Source organism: Neomonachus schauinslandi, chromosome 4 (assembly GCF_002201575.2).
Source record: "Neomonachus schauinslandi chromosome 4, ASM220157v2, whole genome shotgun sequence".
Taxonomy (NCBI): domain Eukaryota; kingdom Metazoa; phylum Chordata; class Mammalia; order Carnivora; family Phocidae; genus Neomonachus; species Neomonachus schauinslandi.
The window spans coordinates 111,816,511-111,837,844 of record NC_058406.1 but is presented as its reverse complement, the minus strand read 5'-3'; the positions used below and the strand labels follow the sequence as shown (position 1 = coordinate 111,837,844).

At 38.7% G+C, this 21,334-nt stretch overlaps 1 protein-coding gene across 1 annotated transcript in view; it reads left to right on the top strand.

Annotated features, from left to right (window-relative positions):
- Positions 1-21,087, top strand: part of OPRK1 (opioid receptor kappa 1) — a 28,972-nt gene extending 7,885 nt beyond the window's left edge. Inside the window, exons 2-3 of the mRNA XM_021688277.1 lie at positions 7,985-8,337; positions 20,555-21,087. Coding sequence (XP_021543952.1) covers positions 7,985-8,337; positions 20,555-21,087 — 886 coding nt within the window. The remainder of the gene's footprint in view (positions 1-7,984; positions 8,338-20,554) is intronic.
- Positions 21,088-21,334: the final 247 nt, after the last annotated feature.

Here is a 21,334-nt window from a genome sequence, read left to right as displayed (position 1 = left end):
GAGCAGATCCTGGGCACCAGCTCTTGCAGTGAGATCACTATTCTACATTCTCTCACCACTCTGCATGGACAGCCTGCCCCCCATGCGATGCGATACCTGTCCACCATTCTGGCCGTCCATCACTGCCAGCATGGTCACCGAGGCTGTGTCAGTTGTGGAACTCGGGGACACATTCTGCTCCTCTGTTTTTTCTATAGCTTTTGCTCTTTGCATATGGGAGGGTAATTCTGGGGAACTGAAGGGGCCTGCCTGACATCTGAATGAATCTGTGGATTGACATAGTGAATGTGAATATAGTGAATGTAGTCAATTGCAGAGTCAGATCACTGGAGAAACAATAAATGAATTTCCTTTCCTTCCCTTAAAAATTAATAAGCTGGGGCCCTGGGTGGCTCAGTTGTTAAGCGTCTGCCTTCGGCTCAGGTCATGATCCCAGGGTCCTGGGATGGAGCCCCGCATCGGGCTCCCTCCTCAGCAGGGAGCCTGCTTCTCCCTCTCCCACTCCCCCTGCTTGTGTTCCCTCTCTCGCTGTGTCTCTCTCTGTCAAATAAATAAATAAAATCTTAAAAAAAATTAGTAAGCTATTGCCCCTTAGTAAAGAACCATAATTTCAATGGTAAATAGTCCAAAAAGACATAGCAACTTAATTTTGAGAGGAACTGAAACTTATCTGGAGAATTAATGAAGCAAACTCATTATGTTTTTGAATAAATTCTTCTGAAAATTCACATCAGTAAAGCCATCATTTCTGATCATTTAAAACGTAAAATCTGGAATGCTCTGTATCTGGAAAACATGCCCAGGAAAATGAATAAATCATGCTTGTTGGCAGCACAGAGAAAAGAGTGTCATTATGCTAGTCTTCCACTGTTGGTTTAAAAGGACTGCATTTTCCCAGGTATCATAGAAATTTCCTTCTACTGAGCTTGGCGTGTTGGGGGGTGAGTGGCCAGCTTCCTGTGGGTCAGGAGCGTTTGGTCACACTCCTTTTTTTTTCACCAGGACCAAACAGCGATTCTTCAGTTGTATTCTGTTGGCCCATAGGTATTTGCTATACTAAAGGGGTCTATTCAGAAAAATGACCATTAGGGTGTATGTTTGTTTGTTTCATTCTGTTGCAGCTGTGGTTTGATGGCTACAGATTTTTACTCCCTAAAGTCTCACTAATTTGTGGTCTCAGGCAAGCCATTTACTTCCTCTTTACTGTTTCCTCACCCAAAGGATGGGTATTGTTTGTGGAAAAACTGCAACACTATCTATAATGTACATGACAGCCTTTGTCCATGGATGGGCAGCGTGCTAGTGTTCAATATTAGTATTCCCTGACTCATGCCCCATTCCCTCATATCAAATGTTTTTTTTACCCTCATGATACGTATTTCACCACACTTATCGGAAAGCTTTTCAATCTTTAGCTGCTGGAAGGAGCAGAACTCACAGAATCACATTATTTCTCTGATAAAATTTCTGCCTCCTTAAGAAACTTTGGAATGACAGCCCTGAATTCCTTTACTGATTAGCTATGGACTCTGAGAACTCCTAAGAATCATCTCTAAGACTGCTTACTCTTCAGAAGAATTGGGGGCAGTGGAATCTTATGGGACTGTCAGGCAGGTTATTAGGACCGGTGCAGGTCATCAGTGACCACAGTAATGATACTAGCAGCAGCATTAATGACTGTGAGGGCTGGCATCCAGTGAGCAATCATCAAATACCAAGTCCTGTGCTGGGTACTTTGAGGGATTGTCTCATTTAGTCATCAAGATAACTCTGCCAGATAGAGTTCCCAAAACAGAGTCTGTCCCTAGTAAGCCCTCAATGAACACTCCACATGGTTTTGCCTCTTTGGTATTCAAGGTCCTCTGTGCCCTGACACCCCTTTTTCCAGCTCAGCCAGGTTCCCATTACTGTAGCCATGAAAGCTTCTCTCTCCAAATCCTTCTCAAAGCTCAAGATCCTGTCCAGGTTTTGTCTTCTTTATGATGTGTCCTGATCTCTTCACTACACGCTGATCCTGCTCTTCTGTCTATTCCTCTAGTTCACGTTGTAATTTTGACTCAGTCAGTTGAAAAATTCCCTGGGGCATGGTCTGTATATTGAGTTTTTCAATCATCCTCAATGCCCAGTATATCGCTGTATATGGAGCAGACACTTAAAAATGTGTTGAAATAATGAAATGATGAAGACAGGGGAGGAAGCTTGACTATAACCAGAGAGGAGAGAGGGTGTGTGTGTATTGTCAGCATGGGGGACAATTGCAGGTAAGAGCTAAAAATAACTTTCCAGTAAAATGGGAAACATGTATGTATTTAAAGATATATAGTGATTACCCATCAAGATTATGGGTTTATTATGCTGTCATAAAGCTAAAAAGGAGCTCCTGATTAAAGAAGCATCATTTAAATTTAAAATAAAGCACTCGGGCAATGAACCTCAACAGCAAGGGATGCTAATAATTCAAGAATGAGCTCTTCTACCTGCACAGTGTCTGAGCACAGCAGGCACATGGGAAGGACGGGAAGATGTGAGACTGCTGTGGCTCAAGGTTAGTGTTCCTCCCTCTGGCGCCTCATTTTCCTCCTGGCAAGTGCCAGGCTCTCCCAGAAACCCTGCCTGGTGACATTGTTTCCTGATAGCTCAGCAGATAACCTTGTGTGCATATGGCTGCCAATCCAGCAGACACCCCTCAGTTCTCTGTAAAGAGAACTCCAATAGGAAGGTCTTGAGTTAACGTATGATGAGGAGCATTTCTTACTCCCAGAGACACCCTCCGCCATGTAGCCGGGCGATGACCTTCCTCACAGCCGGCACCCTGGGTTCTCTGGTTGACCTCTCTTCCTGGCCTGCTCCTGGCATCCCGTCCGGTACACGTTACCATCGTTTTCAGGTGTAACATTGACAAGTGTAGTGAGGACAACCCCACAGACTTTGCTCTTTTAGTGCCATATACCCCTGTGGTATGTATGCTAAAAAGTGCAACCACTCGCTGCCAGCCCACCTCCAGCTTCTCCACACGAGCCAAAGCTTCCCACCCACATGGTGCCATTTTACTTGAAATATTTGCACATTTTTGTAAAGCAGGGTGGATGAAATGGAAAATCATTTCATATCTTATCATAGTAAGAAAGTGTACTTTTTTCTCCCCTCAGGGGACATTTGACTGAAAGGACTAGCTACTATCTCCTTTTGATTAAATGAACAATACCAGAGTGCTCAACAAGACTGTCTTTGAGGGTGAGGGTCTTACTATCACACTTTTTCACAGGATCCGGTCCAGTGTAGTACATAAAAGACTGTCAGTAAATATTTGTTGAACTCATAGTTTATTCACTGGTTTGAATTATACCTGTCAGTTCTCTCTTTCAGTGTGGTAGGTTTATAAGTATGTGTCTTCCAGAACCCTGGGAGAAGACCTTGCCCTTCTGCCCCTTCCAGGTCATGCCACCAAGGTCCGCCTTTGCCAACATTAGAAACATCACTTTAGAGTGCCTGGGTGGCTCAGTAGGTTAAGTGTCTGCCTTTGGCTTGGGTCTTGATCCCAGGACACTGGCATCGAGTCCTGCACTGGGCTCCCTGTTCAGCGGGGTGTCTGCTTCTCCCTCTGCCTACCCCCCCACCCCCCTGCCCCTGCTTGTGCATGCTCCTGCTCTCTCTCTCTTTCAAAAATAAATAAATAAAATCTTTAAAAAATAAATTAAAAAAAGAAAAAGAAACATCACTTTACTCATCTGAGTCTAACTTGCTTCACTAATATTAGGGAGAAGACATAAATCTCCTGGCTAAACTCAAGGAGTCGTTGTCTCGAGAATCAGATAAAAATGCATGGAGGTCAAAGTACTGGTCTTTGTAAATTATACAGTGCTGGGGGGATTTAAGAATGCAGAAACTGGCATCCAGCACCCAGGTTTGAGTCAGCAATGCTGTTTATAGCCATATGACTTTGAGAAATGCACATAACTCCCGTGATTCTCAGTGGTGTCACCTGTAGGTATCAGTATCCCTACCATGTGACGTTGTGGTGAGGACTGAATGGGATAAATATGTGGGATGTATACAGAGTCTGACACAGGGAGTGTTAGAAATAAATGGTTAGTAAGATCATCATCATTAACATGAACCATCTCAAAACGACAGTGATGCCCTGACATCGGGATGCTGGCAGATCCAAAGGTCTCCATGAAAGGAGGGTGCAGGTATGTCTCTAGGTCTCTGGTAAGTGTCTCTGGCCTTGGGGGATGGTGGCAGTGGTAGTCCCTACATGAATGGTCTGGCCAGAGCCTGTTTCTCTGGGAGCAGGAACCTTTGCTACAATTAGTATAGTTAAAATTAGTGTAATTTGTAGACATTTCTGTTATAGGAGCTCATCTCTCTTATTCTGAGATCTGATGACAGAATTTAAATTCTTTATAAGTTCAAGTCTTAAGCAATTTCATATTTATTTTTTAAAGTATTTTTGAAAAGCTAAGAGAAAATCACTCATCATTTTATGATTAAAGATGCATATTATATACATATTTTTGCATCAAATTTTTATTTACATTCTAGTTAGTTAACATATAGTATAATATTTGTTTTAGGTATAGAATTTAGTGAGTCATCACTTACATATAACACCCAGTGCTCATCACAAGTGCCCTCCTTAATGCCCATCCCCCATCTAGCCCATCTCCCCACCCACCTCCCTCCATCAACCCTCAGTTTGTTTTCTATAGTTAAGAGTCCCTTATGGTTTGCTTCCCTCTCTTTTTTTTCTTCCTCTATGTTCATCTGTTTTGTTTCTTAAATTCCACATTTGAGGAAATCATATAGTATTTGTCTTCCTCTGATTGACTTACTTCGCTTAGCATAATACTCTCTAGCTCCATCCACATTGTTGCAAATGGCAAGATTTCATTCTTGTTTACGGCTGAGTAATATTCCACTGTATATATAGACAACATCTTCTTTATCCATTCATCAGTCGGTGGACACTTGGGCTCTTTCCATAATTGTTGAATATTATATTTTATCATAACTCATATTTCATTCCATTCACATTCTTCTAGCATGTAAGGTCACAGACGTCATTTTTACTATTATCTTTCATATTCAAGCTGAACAATGGCTCTAACTAAAAACTAGGTTCCTTTTTTTCTTCTTGTGGTGACTGATGGCCACATGCATAAGGGAGGGAGAGGAGTTGAAGACCATGAAAAAAATTAGACATATTCTCTGGCTTAGGGGCATTCCATTAACTATCTCAGGAATTCTATGAGATAAACATTATATTTCCCATTTTATAGTTGAGAAACTGAAGCTCCATTTTTAGTAACCTCTCCAAAATCTTACAGTGGGAGGGAAAAATAAGGACTAGAACCTAGGTCTACCCAACTGTATGAGACAGGGGATGTCTGTCTAACTTCATAAAGTAAGAGGAGAGTATCAGGGTCACTAAATACGAGAGCAGAAGTCAAAGGTACTGCCCGCTACAATCTTTGTTAATATCAGGGATTCTTGGAGAGAAAGTTGACAGAATAGGAGGTTGGCTTATAAGATGTACTTTTCAAACACAAAACCATACCTTAAAGAAGACAACATTTGAACAGATAGCATTTCAGTCTTGCTCACTGGAAACATTTACTCTGTCTCGGGAAGTGGACTTCCCTAGTTATCTGTGCCTTTATAATGCTTATGCTCTGAGCATTGGCCATATACATTTAATCACTATTTATTTATTTATTTATTTATTTATTTATTTATTTATTTAAGAGAGAAAGAGCATAAGCATTGGGGGGAGAGGCAGAGGGAGCAGACTCCCCACTGAGCAGGGAGCTCAGCATGGGACTCGATCCCAGGACCCTGAGATCATGACTCAGTCGAAGGCAGATGCTTAACTGACTGAGACACCCAGGCACCCCACATTTAATCACTCTCTAAAACTTATAGGCCACTTAATAATATTTGAGTGAAAATTGTAAAGGTAAAACATAACCTATTTTAAAATAAACGTATTCTCCAGATTAAAGCACTCTTTAGATAGCAGAGCATAAAAATGGAAACCCAGATACTGACTCTGTGCCATTCTTTACCATGCATTCATCCAAGCACAGACAAACCATTTTCTAGCAAGAAGAAAAGAGAGGAGGGGAGGATTTGGGGGGAGGGTGAGTGGGATGCTGAGAGTGAAGTGTGATCCTGTGTGTCACACATTTTGAGTCAGGTCAACTACTGCCTTTACCTCGGGTACAACAATTTGGTTTTATTATCTTTATGTGACAGGACCTGAAACTCAGAAAATCATACACTGAATCCAGACTCTGGATGATCTGACTTCATAGAAGTCCTGCCTCCCAGGAGAGCCAAGGCTGTTCTGTCACTACATGTTTTAAAAGACATTTCTCATGTAGAAATTTATGTATTGAAAGATACGCTAGCAGGGATCAATAAAAAACATTGATATTGATTTTATAGCCAAAGCGGTAATTTTCCATAAGACAGTTCCTTATAAGTGACCTTTAATAACAGTCAAAGCCATAACATTAAGAAGGTACGTGGGGCATGACTGAGTTAATTGCGATAAGGTCTACAAATCTGAGGTGTGTAGAAAGTAATTAACATGGATTTCCCCTACATATTCAAAGGCATTTGGCCTCTGAAAACCTGCTGATACTGTTTGGAATGTTTCATGCCCTATAGATCCCTCAGGGAGCATTCTCTAAGTAAAACAATCTTCTTAATTCAGTTTTAGTTGAAAATGGAATTGTTCTCAACTTCATGTTATAATGGAAAGAATAATTTGGGCTTAAAGGCAATTTTTTTTTAAAGATTTTATTTATTTGACAGAGAGAGACCCACAGCAAGAGAGGGAACACAAGTGGGGGAGTGGGAGAGGGAGAAGCAGGCTTCCTGCGGAGCAGAGAGCCCAATGTGGGGCTCGGTCCCAGGACCCTGAGATCATGACCTGAGCTGAAGGCAGATGCTTAACGACTGAGCCACCCAGGCGCCCCAAAGGCAATGTTTTTGACCTGTTTCGAAAATTACTGTCCCCTCAGTTGGAAGAGGAAACAACTTATGTGCTTTAAAAATCTCTCAAAATGAGAGTGAAGAAAAACTGAGTTATTTCTCACCTACTGCGCTAGATTACATTTAGTGCTGTGATGTGTATAAGGAAGAACTCGGCCTGCTTTATTTACATAATGCATTTAAGATGAAAAACTAATGGCACACTGGCAAACAAAAATCAAACTTAGCTGTGTTTTAGCCATTGAAATTGAATGTATTTTAAAAATGAAAACCAGGGCGCCTGGGTGGCTCAGTTGGTTAAGCGACTGCCTTCGGCTCAGGTCATGATCCTGGAGTCCCTGGATCGAGTCCTGCATCGGGCTCCCTGCTCGGCAGGGAGTCTGCTTCTCCCTCTGACCCTCCCCCCTCTCATGTGCTCTCTCTCATTCTCTCTCTCTCAAATAAATAAATAAAATCTTTAAAAAAAATGAAAACCATTTCGAATTTTCAAAAAATGTAATTACAGTGATGGATTTCTCAAAATGACCCTAAGGAAAAGTTGAGTAAGCTTTATCTTTGTTTTACACAGGGAAAGGGAAGTAATAAAGTATGTAAAAAAAAATGCTTAAAGGCAAGCAACTCCGATAGGATTAAAATGAATTGTCAGTCACAAAAGAAAGACCTGTATTATGTGTAAGTCTGTCAAAAAGATCCGTATGTATATTTATCTATTTATCTATGCTATTTTCTTCCCCTTTTTAAATTTAAATATATTTTGAACAAAGCACTAGAATAAAAGCTAAGTCAAGTCAGAGATTTTTGTCCATTTTTCCTACTACCCTTAATAACTAGAAGAGTCTTTTATATATTAGATGCTTAATAAATATGTAAAGAATAAGTGAATGAAAAACAAATTTAATAATTCAAAGGTTGTTACAAATACATTTACCTCATGGACTTGACATAAAGTTGAAGAGAAATGATCTTGTTTCTTGTCTTTTAGATACACAAAGATGAAGACAGCAACCAACATTTATATATTTAACCTGGCGTTGGCGGATGCTTTAGTTACTACAACCATGCCCTTCCAGAGCACGGTCTATCTGATGAATTCCTGGCCATTTGGGGATGTGCTGTGCAAGATAGTCATTTCCATTGACTACTATAACATGTTTACCAGCATATTTACCTTGACCATGATGAGTGTGGACCGATACATTGCTGTGTGCCACCCTGTCAAGGCTTTAGACTTTCGCACACCTATGAAGGCAAAGATCATCAACATCTGTATTTGGCTCTTATCATCATCTGTTGGCATATCTGCGATAGTCCTTGGAGGGACCAAAGTCAGGGAAGGTAAGGGCAGTCATGTTCATCTTATTTTTAACCACCCTACTTCTAATTATACAAACTTTTAATTTGCAAGTGAGTAGGACACATATCTAGGGGAAAAACCAAAAGCTAGTGGAAATATAATTCCTAAATCCATGGATGAAAAACACAACAGTTTTGTGCTTTCCATATCTAAACATAGGATGGGATAAAGACATTACCCAAACACAGATGCCCAACCTATCTGCTATTCTGGAACTGCTTATCAGAATCTGGAGGGGTGAGGATGAAGCAGGGAACCATAGGCATGTAGATTTTTAGAATACAATCCATTGTATGCTGGCAATTGTAAGATACACCTACTCTCTCCTCTTCTTTCTCCCTGAAAAAGGGCCCTAAATCATTAGAGACCTATGCTGGCTCTTTACTCTTTTTCTTTAGGGGTTAATCTCCATGTTACTATCATAACAACTTCATTTGGCTGTAGGACATTCAGAATTGGGTTCACAGATGGATGATAGTACACATGAGCAAAACTTAGATTTTGGACATACTAGTTCTTACCCAATGCAAACAGGATACTAGATGTTTTCCCAGTATTGCTATGCTAGTGGTTCTCACTCCAGGCTGCCTGTTGGAATCACCTGGGCACCTCAGAAAATACAGATGATCCTTGAATAATGTGGCGGGCACCAGCCCCATGCAGTCAAACATCCTTGTATGACCTTTGACTCCCCCAAACTTAACTACTAATAGTCTACTGTTGACCCAGAAGCCTTACTGATAACATAAACAATTGATTAACACATATTTTGTATGTTTTATGCTTATATGCTGTATTCTTACAACAAAGTAAACTGGAGAAAAGAAAATGTTATGAAGAAAATCATAAGGTAGAGAAAATACATTTATAGTACTGCTCTGCAATGAAAAACAAATCTGCGTATAAGTGCACCTGTGCAGTTCAAACCCATGCTGTTCAAGAGTCACCTATATTGCTGCCTGGGTTCCCCCCTGGAGGCTCTGGTTTAATTGAACTGAGGCACAGTCTGTGTATCAAGATTTTTTTTTTATATTTTTTATTTATTCATCAGAGAGAGAGAGAGAGAGCACAAGCAGGGGGGAGGAGCAGAGGGAGAGGGAGAAGCAGGCTTGCCGCTGAGCAGGGAGCCCGATGCGGGCTCGATCCCGGGACCCCGGGATCATGACCTGAGCCGAAGGCAGACGCTTAATGACTGAGCCACCCAGGTGCCCCTCAAGATATTTTTATTTATTTTTGAAGGAGGGTGGGCATTGGGAGGGGGAGAGAGAAACCCAAGTGAACTCCATGTTGAGCGTGGAACCCAATGTGGGCCTCAACCCCAAGATCCTGGCTGAAACCAAGAGCCAGATGCCTAACCATCTGTGCCACCCAGGCACCCCTGGGTGTCAAGATTTTTAAGATGTCCCCAGGTCACTCTGACCTGCAGCCAGGGTGAGAGCTACTGTCATAGCAGTTTTGCTTTACTAGTAAAAGTAAAACTATGAAAATATCTTTGGTCTTAGTAGAAATTCATTGGAAAGAGGGGAGCAGAACTCTGGACTTCATAAATGCTATTTATTGCCGTAGCAGTTCTCCAAAAGGTCTAGTTTGTTAGGGAGGCTCATGATACCTGTAAATACAGATAATTGAATATGTGTAGTAGGGACTGCCCGATCATAGAAAGGGCAGGTGCTAAAATCATAGCTTATCTGGCATAGTCCACATTTGTAATGAAACACAACCTTTTCCCTCTGAAACTATAAAATGAATTTCCAGCTTAGCTGTGGAAGGTGTTAAGCTATAGCACTTGGTAAATTTTAAGATATGCCAAAATTTATCATTTTAAGTATAATTTATATTTTAAAGTATAATTAATTACACAGAGGATTTTGTTTCTTCATGCATACAACAAATGGAAATAAAGTTACAAGAAACTCTTCCGAGCTTAGGGTGTTGATACTTAATAACTGGATTCAAGAGGAAAGGCTGCATATACACCATGAGGACTAGAAGAATGGGCCATGTAATAAAAGAAGATGGCGATTTTACCCAGGGCAATTGAAGAACTGATTTTGATATTTCATGACATACTTGCAGGCTTAGCTACTACACTCCTCTAATCAGTGTCAGAAAAATGACATCCTAGAAGCAATGGATTTCAATTCAGTTTTTGAAAGATGAAATGAAGATAAATGTAGGTTTTCCAGGAAGGAGTTGCTGTAGATGAATGTGTGCAGACACCATGAAGAAAGGATTCACTAGTGTCAGGAGATTAATTTGTGCAGCAAATAGGGGGAAAATGGGATAAAAAGTAGTCTTGTAGAGAGCTCCCTTCTTTCTTTGTTTCTTTTATTTTCTAAAGCAGATTTTGTTTATGTGTTGAAAGGTTGTCTCTGAACCATTTAGTACGCTCATTTTTGAGTGCTGGGCGACAAGTCAATACTCTTGGATGACCAAGAGGAATATTAGAGTATGCAGTACAGCATCGATAGCTATAGAACCTATGTGGCATGGTAGATCTACAGAACTTTTTTACTTGCGTAATGGTACCCTTTGACCTTTGCCTCCCATCCCTCCTGCCCCAAGCTCCTGGAAACTACAGTTCTACTCTCTGCTTCTATGAGATTCCATATATAAGGGAGATCATATAGTATTTGTCTTTCTGTGTCTGGCTTATTTCATTAAGCATAATGTTCACCAGGTCTCTCCATGTTGCCACAAATGGCATGATTTCTTTCTTTTTAAAAACTGAGTAATATTCCATTGTGTGTGTATATATACACACCATATACCACATTTTCTTTATCCGTTCATCCATTGGTGGACATTTAGTTTTTTTTCCCACATCTTGGCTATTGTAAATAATGCTGCAGTGAACATGGGGGTGCAGATATCTTTGAGATATTGATTTCATTTCCTTTGGATATATACCAAGAAGTGGAATTACTGGATTATATGATATTTCTATTTTTAACTTTTTGAGGAACCTCCATATTGCTCTCCATAGTGGCAGCACCAATTTGTGTTTCCACCAACAGAGCTTCCCTTTTCTCCACATCCTTGCCAACACTTATCTTTTTGTTTATTTTTGATAATAGTCACCCTAACAAGTATGAAGTGATAGCTCATTGTGGTTTTGATTGGCACTCCTCCAATGATTAGTGGTGTTGAGCACCTTTTTATAATCCTGTTGGTAGTTTGTATGTCTTCTTTGGAGAAATGTCTATTTAGGTTCTTTGCCCATTTTAAATCAGGTTATTTGCTTTCCTGCTATTGAGTTGTATGATTTCCTTATATATTTTAGATATTACCCCTTATCAGATACATGATTTGCAAATATTTTCTTCCATTCTGTAGGTTGCCTTTTCATGTTGTTGTTTCCTTTGCTGTGCAAGAGGTTTTTAGTTTGTTTTGGATTTGTTTTTGTTTTTGTTTTTGTTTTAGTTTGAATTAATTTGGTGTAATCTCACTTTTTTATTTTTGGTTCTGTTGTTTGTGCTTTTGGTGTCATAGACAAAAAAAAAAAAAAAATCATTGCCAAGACCAGTGTCAAGAAGTTTTTCCCTTATGTTATCTTCTAGAAGTTTTATGGCTTTATTTACATAAGTCTTTAATCCATTTTGAGTTGGTTTTTGTGTATGGTGTAAGATAAGGGTCCAATTTCATTCTTTTGTATGTGGATATCCCATTTTCCCAGCACCATTTATTCAAGAGCCTGTCCTTTCCCCACTTTCTATTTGTGGCACCCTTATTGAAGATTACTTGACTGTATATGTGTGGGTTTATTTCTGGGCTTTCTATTCCATTCCATTGGAATATGTGTCTGTTTTTTATGCCAGCACCAGACTGTTTTGATTATTATAGCTTTGTAATATAATTTGAAATTGGGAAGTGTGATACCTCTAGTTTTGTTCTTGCTCAAGATTGCTTTGACTCTTCAGGGTCTTTTGTGGTTTCATATGAATTTGAGGATTGTTTTTTCTTTCTTTTTGTTTTGTTTTGTTTTGAGAGAGAGAGTGAGTGAGTGTGGGGTGGGGAGAGGCAGAGGGAGAGGGAGAGAGAATCTGAAGCAGGCTCCGTGCTCAGTGCGGAGCCTGACACGGGGCTCAATCTCACAACCCTGAGATCATGACCTGAGCTAAAATCAAGAATTGTACACTTAACTGACTGAGTCACCCAGGTGCCTCTGAGGATTTTTTTCTATTACATTGAAAAGTGCCATAGGGTTTTGTTAGAGGTTGCACTGAGTTTGTAGATTGTTTTGTGTAGTATAAACATTTTAACAATATTAATTCTTCTGATCCATGAATATAAGATATCTTTCTATTTATTTGTATCTTCTTAAATTTCTTTCATCAATGTTTTAGTTATCAGTATACAGATATTTTATATTTATTTACAGATTTATTTCTAAGTGTTTTATTCTTTTTGATGGTAAAACAAATGTATTGTTTTATCTCTTTTTCAGATAGCTTATTGTTAGTGTATAGAAATGCAACTGATTTTTGTATGTTGATTTTGAATTCTGCAACTTTGCGCAATTAGTTTTTTCTAATAGTGTTTTAATGGAGTCTTTAGGGTTTTCTATACATAAGATTGTGTCATCGCCAAACAATTTTATATCTTTCTTTCTGATTTGGATACCTTTTATTTCTTTTATTGCCTAAGTGCTCTGGCTAGGACTTCCAGTAATATGTTGAATAAAAGTGGTGAGAGTGAGCATCTTTGCTTTGTTCCTGATCTTAGAGGAAAAGCTTTCAATCTTTCACCATTGAGTAGGATGCTAGCTGTGGACTTGTCATATATGGCCTTTATTATGTTGAGGTACATTCCTTCTATACTTAATAGTTGAGAGTTTTAATCATGAATATATGTTGAATTTTGTTAAGTATTTTTCTGCATCTATTGAGATGATCTTTTGACTTTTAATCTTTCATTCTATCACATTATTTGATTTGTGTATGTTGAGCCATACTTGCATCCCAGGGATAAATCCCACTTGATTATAATATATGATTCTTTTCATGTACTGTTGAATTTGGTTTGCTAATGTTTTATAGGACTTTTGCATCTCTGTTCATCAGGGATATTGTGGTATCCTTGTATCAGGGTAATGCTGGCCTTGTAAAATGACTTTGGAAGTATACTTTCTTCTTCAACTTTTGCAAAAGTTTGAAATGGATGTTTAAATATCCTTTTTAAATGCTTGATAGAACTTACCAGTGAAACCACCTGGCACTTGGTTTTCCTTTGTTAGGAGGTTTTTGATGTAGTCTCAATCTATTTGTTACTGGTCTGTCAGATTTTCTATTTCTTTATGATTCAGTCTTGTAGGTTGTAAGTTTCTAGGAATTTATCCATTTCTTTTAGGTTATCCAATTTGTTGGCATGTAATTGTTTATAGTAGTCTCTTATGATCCTTTGTATTTCTGTGCTATCAGTTATTTTATTTTTATTTTTTTATTTTTATTTTTTTTTAAAGATTTTATTTATTTATTCATGAGAGACAGAGAGAAACAGAGGGAGAAGCAGGCTCCCAAGGAGCGGGAAGCCCGATGCGGGACTCGATCCCAGGACCCTGGGATCATGACCTGAGCTGAAGGCAGACGCTTAACCATCTGAGCCACCCAGGCACCCTGTGCTATCAGTTATTATGTCTTTTCTTTCATTTAGTCTTTTCTCTTTATTTCCTGTCTAACTAAGGGTCTGACTTTGTTTACTTCAAAAAGCAACTGTTTTTTTCTACCATTTTTCTGGTCTCTCATTTATTTCTCTTTTTTAAAATTTTATTTTATTATGTTATGTTAGTCACCATAGAGTACGTCATTAGTTTTTTTTTTTCTAATGTGATTTTTGCTTTTATTTTAAAAATATAAGCACATTCTGGATTATTTGGATGATTATTTTATTACCTGAGTACTATCATGATATTTCTTTTTTTAATTTTTTAATTTTTTAAATTTTTAAAATTTTATTATGTTATGTTAGTCACCATACAATACATCATTAATTTTTGATGTGGTGATCCATGATCCATTGTTTTCGTATAACACCCAGTGCTCCATGCAGTATGTGCCCTCCTTAATACCATCACTGGGCTAGCCAAGCCACCACCCCCCTCCCCTCTAAAACCCTGTTTGTTTCTCAGAGTCCATAGTCTCTCATGGTTCATCTCTCCCTCCAATCCCCCCCACCACCATTTTTCCCTTCCTTCTCCTAATGTCCTCCATGCTATTCCTTATGTTCCACAAATAAGCAAAACCATATGATAATTGACTTTCTCTGCTTGACTTATTTCACTTAGCATAATCTCCTCCAGTCCCATCCATGTTGATGTAAAAGTTGGGTATTCATCCTTTCTGATGGCTGAGTAATATTCCATTGTATATATGGACCACATCGTCTTTATCCATTCATCTGTTGAAGGGCATCTTGGCTCTTTCCACAGCTTGGCTATTGCAGACATGCAGCTATGAACATTGGGGTGCATATGGCCCTTCTTTTCACTACATCTGTGTCTTTGGGGTAAATACCCAGAAGTATAATTGCTGGGTCATAGGGTAACTCTATTTTTAACTTTTTGAGGGATCTCCACACTGTTTTCCAAAGTGGCTGTACCAACTTGCATTCCCACCAACAGTGTAAGAGGGTTCCCCTTTCTCCACAACCTCTCCAACATTTGTTGTTTCTTTCCCTGTCCATTTTTGCCGTTCTAACTGGTGCAATCTATACCTTCAATGCCATCCCGATCAAAATTCCAATGACATTTTTCAAAGTGCTGAAACAATCCCAAAATTTGTATGGAATCAGAAAAGACCCCGAATCGCCAAGGAAATGTTGAAAAAGAAAAACAAAGCTGGGGGCATCACGTTGCCCGATTTCAAGCTATATTACAAAGCTGTGATCACCAAGACAGCATGGTACTGGCACAAAAACAGACATATAGAACAATGGAACAGAATAGAGAACCCAGATATGGACCCTCAACTCTATGGTCAAATAATCTTCGACAAAGCAGGAAAAAAACCTGCAATGGAAAAAAGACAGTCTTTTCAATAAATGGTGCCGGGAAAATTGGACAGCCACATGCAGAAGAATGAAACTCGACCATTCTCTAAAACCATTCACAAAGATAAACTCAAAGTGGGTGAAAGACCTCAATGTGAGACAGGAATCCATCAAAATCCTAGAGGAGAACATAGGCAGTAACCTCTTTGACATCGGCCACAGCAACTTCTTTCAAGATACATCTCCAAAAGCTAGTGAAACAAAAGCAAAAAGGAACTTTGGGACTTCATCAAGATAAAAAGCTTCTGCACAGCAAAGGAAACAGTCAACAAAACAAAGAGGCAACCCAGAGAATGGCAGAAGATATTTGCAAATGACACTACAGATAAAGGGCTGGTATCCAAGATCTATAAAGAACTTCTCAAACTCAACACCCAAGAAACAAATAATCAAGTCAAAAAGTGGGCAGAAGAGATGAACAGACACTTCTCTGAAGAAGACATACAAATGGCTAACAGACACATGAAAAAATGTTCATCATCATTAGCCATCAGGGAAATTCAAATCAAAACTACATCATTAGTTTTTGATGAAGTGTTCCATGATTCATTTTGTTTGTATAACACCCATTCTCCATGCAATACGTGCCCTCCTAATACCCATCATTGGGCCAACCCATCTCCCCACCCCTCACCCCTCTAATACCCTCAGTTTATTTCTCGGAGTCCATAGTCTTATGGCTCATCTCCCCCTCCGATTCCCCCCCTTTATTTTTCCCTTCCTTCTCCTAATGTCCTCCATGTTATTCCTTATGTTCCACAAATAAGTGAAACCATATGATAATTGACTTTCTCTGCTTGACTTATTTCACTTAGCATAATCTCCTCCAGTCCCATCCATGTTGATATAAAAGTTGGGTATTCATCCTTTCTGGTGGCTGAGTAATATTCCATTGTATATATATGGACCACATCTTCTTTATCCATTCGTCTGTTAAAGGGCATCTCGGCTCTATTTCATTTATTTCTGCTCTGTTCTTTATTTCCTTCCTTCTACTAACTTTGGGGTTTGTTTGTTCTTCTTTTTCTAGTTCCTTAATCTGTAAAGTTAGCTTATTTATTTGAAAGCTTTCTTTTTTCTTAATGTAGGTGGTTATCACTATAAACTTCCCTCCAATAACAGCTTTTGCTACATCCCATAATTTTGGTATATTTTATTTCTATTTTTATTCATCTCAAGCATTTTTAAATTTTCCTTTGATTTCTTCTTTGACCCACTGGTTGTTCAGGAATGTATTATTTAATTTCTACAGATTTGTGAATTTTCCAATTTTCCTCCTGTTTAATGCCTATTTTTATGTGGTCAGAAAAGATACTTGACATGATTTTGATCTTCTTAAATGTGTTAAGTCTTGTCTTGTGGCATAACATATGTTCTATACTGGAGAATATTTCATGTGCAATTGAGAATAATGTGCATTCTGTTTCTCTTGAATGAAATGTTTTGTATATATCTGTGAAGTCCATTTTTTTTAAAGATTTTATTTATTTATTTGACAGAGAGAGAGATAGCGAGAGCAGGAACACAAGCAGGGGGAGTGGGAGAGGTAGAAGCAGGCTTCCCGCCGAGCAGGGAGCCCAATGTGGGACTCGATCCCAGGACCCTGGGATCATGACCTGAGCCGAAGGCAGATGCTTAATGACTGAGCCACCCAGGCGCCCCCTGTGAAGTCCATTTTATTTTTTTAAAGATTTTATTTATTTATTTATTTATTTATTTATTTATTTATTTATTTATTTATTTAGGTGGGGAGGAGCAGAAAGGGAAGGAGAGGGAGGAGAAAAGACTCTCAAGCAGATTCCACACTGAGTGCAGAGACTCACACAGGCCTCAATTTCATGACCCTTGTGATCATGACCTGAGCCAAACCAAGAGTCAGATGCTTAATCTACTGAGCCACTCAGGTGCCATTCCCCCCCCCCCATTTAATTTATAGTGTTGTTCAAGTCTGCTGTTTCCTAATTGATTTTATATCTGGATGATTTATCCATTGTTGAAAGTGGGATATAGACGTGCCCTATTATTGCTATTTCTGTCTCCCTTCAGTTCTGTTAATATATGCTTTATATATTTAGCTGTTCCAATGTTGGGTGCACATATATACTGACAATTGTTACATCCTTTAGATGACTTGGTCCTTTTATCATTATATAGTGACTTTGTTTGTCTCTTATGACAGTTTCTAAGTTGAAGCCAGTTTTGTCTGATGTAAGGACAGCTACTTCTGCTCTCTTTTGGTTTCCATTTGCAAGGAATATCTTTTTCTATCTTTCACTTTCAACCTATGTGTGTCATTAAAGTTAATGATGCATTCTTTTTCCTGAAAGAGAACATTTAATAAAAATGGTGCATGTGGACTTGAATTTCCTTGATGATTGCCTCAGTACTCTCCTTTCTATTTGTTGGTATAAGCTTAGCTTCACTGATATTTCTGGAGGATATTTCTAACCCTATCACTGAATGTTTTCCAAAGTCTTGTAAAAGTAGCTGTAGTTGATTATTTCACCCATTCAGCAAATATTTATTGAGCTCTTACAACATGCAAGACAATTTGTTCAAGAGGAAGCTGATTAAACATCAGCTCTTATGTTGCCTTACTTATCTCAGCAGATTGCTCTTCCATAATAACTACTGTAATCAGTCCCCATTTTCAAGGGTTTCCATGTGGTATTCATTTATTCACTTATTTAACGATTTGTACTCCTTAAGCACCTTATGTTCTTATTTAACGGTTTGTATTCCTTAAGCATCTTATGTTCTTGCCACCCTATGTGGCAGGGATTATATATTGAATAAAGCAGGCTGGTTATCTACCCTAAGGTAGTTTACATTCTGGATGGAGAGAAAAATGCCAGGAAAGGTTACCGAAGAGCTTCTGTCTAGCTTCTGTCATTATATAATGATTAAAAAATAAGTTGAGTATAATATATAGAGAGAATATAAGTTGCAAGGGAGAGAACTATTTAAATGGATCAGCCTCTGTATAAATGTCTATGGTGTAACATTTAAGCTGAGGCCAACCTCAAGAAAGAGACAATGTTGGAATACACAAAAGCTAAGCATGGAAAGGACAAAACAAAACTAAACGTGTTCCCTACCTTCAAGGAGACTAGATTCAATAGACAAATCAAATCCAGACTAGTATATTTTTAAAATTCAGATTTTTCGCAATGTGCACCTGTCAAAAGTTAATACTTTTTTCAATGATTAATGTTGATGATTTAAAAAAATGATTTTAACTGTTAATATTCCCATAAACACTAAAAGCACAGGGGCGCCTGGGTGGTTCAGCCATTAAGCGTCTGCCTTTGGCTCAGGTCATGATCCCAGGGTCCTGGGATCGAGCCCCACATCGGGCTCCCTGCTCCGCGGGAAGCCGGCTTCTCCCTCTCCCACTCCCCCTGCTTGTGTTCCCTCTCTCACTGTGTCTCTCTCTATCAAATGAATAAATAAAATCTTTAAAAAAACAAAACAAAAACAAAAACAAAAACCCACTAAAAGCACAAATTTAAAAAGATGCTTGTTTGTTTCTAATACTCTTCATAGTAATAGCACTTTAAACAATGATTTTTTTTAGAGAATCAAAAATTCTTGGAGCGCCTGCGTGGCTCAGTTGTTTAAGGGACTGCCTTCTGCTCAGGTCATGATCCTGGAGTCCCGGGATCGAGTCCCGCATAGGGCTCCCTGCTCGGTGGGGAGTCTGCTTCTCCCTCTGACTCTCCCCCTCTCATGCTCTCTCTGTATCACTATCTCTCTCAATAAATAAATAAAAATCTTTAAAAAAATTCTGAGTTATTCTGGAAGTTTGCATTTACTAATGAAAGTTTTGATCCGGTATCTAGTTGATAAAAGATAGGTTTCTAAGATAGTCATCTTTATTAATTGGGCAAAATGATTATATTCTTTGTATTATAAGTATGTCTAATTGAAATTCTAAGATGGTACATTTTGTTTTTACTAAGAGATATTTGATTAAGATCACATAAAAATATTTTAGAAAATATAAATAGAACTGTTTCACTACAAAATACTCTTGTCCTATTTTTGAAGCAGATTTTCCCAATATCAGAAGAAAATATCATAATAAAAATTATGCTCTTATTATTGCTCATGATTACTTTATTGGTAAGGAAAGATCAGATTAGGACAAAGAGTTTTGCCTGCTCTGAGCTCAATGACCTCTCAGAGGGAAGAGGAAAAAATGTGGACTGGTTGATGTTTGGGGAGGAAGGTAGCCCCCAAGGAAAGTATCAAAAAAGTGCTTATATTGGGTCTCTGTTCTTTCTGGTCTCTGCTCTTTCCACTATGAAGTCACTCCAAAGAGAATACTATCCAGCAAAGAGAAGCAGAGCAAATATATAATTTTCCAAGTAATCAAATAAAATATTTATTTTATCTGTTACATAGTCAGTGTTGGTAAAAATGAAAAATGTGTCTCACTTATGAATTTCCTTGATGATGGTGCTAATAAGGATGATTTTCTTCCTCCTTTTTCTACCTTCCCTTGTTCTGTTTTTTTTTTTCTTTTCTTCCTCCTTCTCTTCCTTCTCCAAAAGTTTACTCATGTTTCAACAACACCCTTAATCAATTGATTCCATTAAGTCACAACTCCTGGGTCATATTTAAACACACTTTGTATAAATTTTTACTGACCCACCTAATGCTTTCTTGTAAATCACTTGATGTTTTCAGACAAGTTGGCTCTTGCTAGATTTGGAATATTTAGTCATTTATTACAAATAGATACTAGCTTTTATTGTCAGAGCCTTAGGTCTGGGAGAATTGTTAATGAATGGAAATGCAAGTAAGGGCTTATGCTATATTACCAATTTAGCTCTTCTAAAAGTCATCCACATTAAACTGGTTTCCACAACTACATAATTCATATTGCTAGCTAGTAATATATATTTCATAGAATTGCATATGTTACCAATAAATGGTGACTTTCTGGCTTCATTGATCTAAGCACAGATAGGATGGTTAATATTATACATAGAATTCATTCCTAATTTGGTGATCTACTTCAGGTAATATCATCTCACCATAATTGGACCTTTGTACCCAAAAAACTCACTTTTAGAATACTGCAGCCACAGTAATAAGAAAATATTTTCTTTTTGTGCTTTTGTTTGTTTTGTTCACCTTATCCAGACATGGATGTCATAGAGTGCTCCTTGCAGTTCCCGGATGATGATTACTCCTGGTGGGACCTCTTCATGAAGATCTGTGTCTTCGTCTTTGCCTTTGTGATCCCTGTCCTCATCATCATCATCTGCTACACTCTGATGATCCTGCGCTTGAAGAGTGTCCGACTCCTTTCTGGCTCCCGAGAGAAAGATCGCAACCTCCGTCGGATCACCAGGCTGGTCCTGGTAGTGGTGGCAGTCTTTATCATCTGTTGGACCCCCATTCACATTTTCATCCTTGTGGAGGCTCTGGGGAATGCCTCTCACAGCACAGCTGCCCTTTCCAGCTATTACTTCTGCATTGCTTTGGGTTACACCAACAGCAGCCTGAACCCCATTCTCTACGCCTTTCTTGATGAAAACTTCAAGCGGTGTTTCAGAGACTTCTGCTTTCCAATTAAGATGAGGATGGAGCGACAGAGTACTAGTAGGGTCAGAAATACAGTTCAGGATCCTGCTTATGGGAGGGATGTTGATGGAATAAATAAACCAGTATGACTAGTCATGGAGATGTCTTCTTACAGTTCTTCGGGAAGAGAAGACTTTAATGATCTCGGATTAACTCAGATTAGTACTGAAGTCTGAGATGGAAGGTAGAATTTTTAACAAACTTCTAGAAATCTCATGGTCTGAAATTGTAAGATGCAGGCTGCGTTAGCCACCCAGGTCAGTGGAAGCCTCAAGGCTGTAGGGATGGAGTATAAAAGATTCAAGTAAGCAAATACAGCCCCTTTATAAGGCAGGG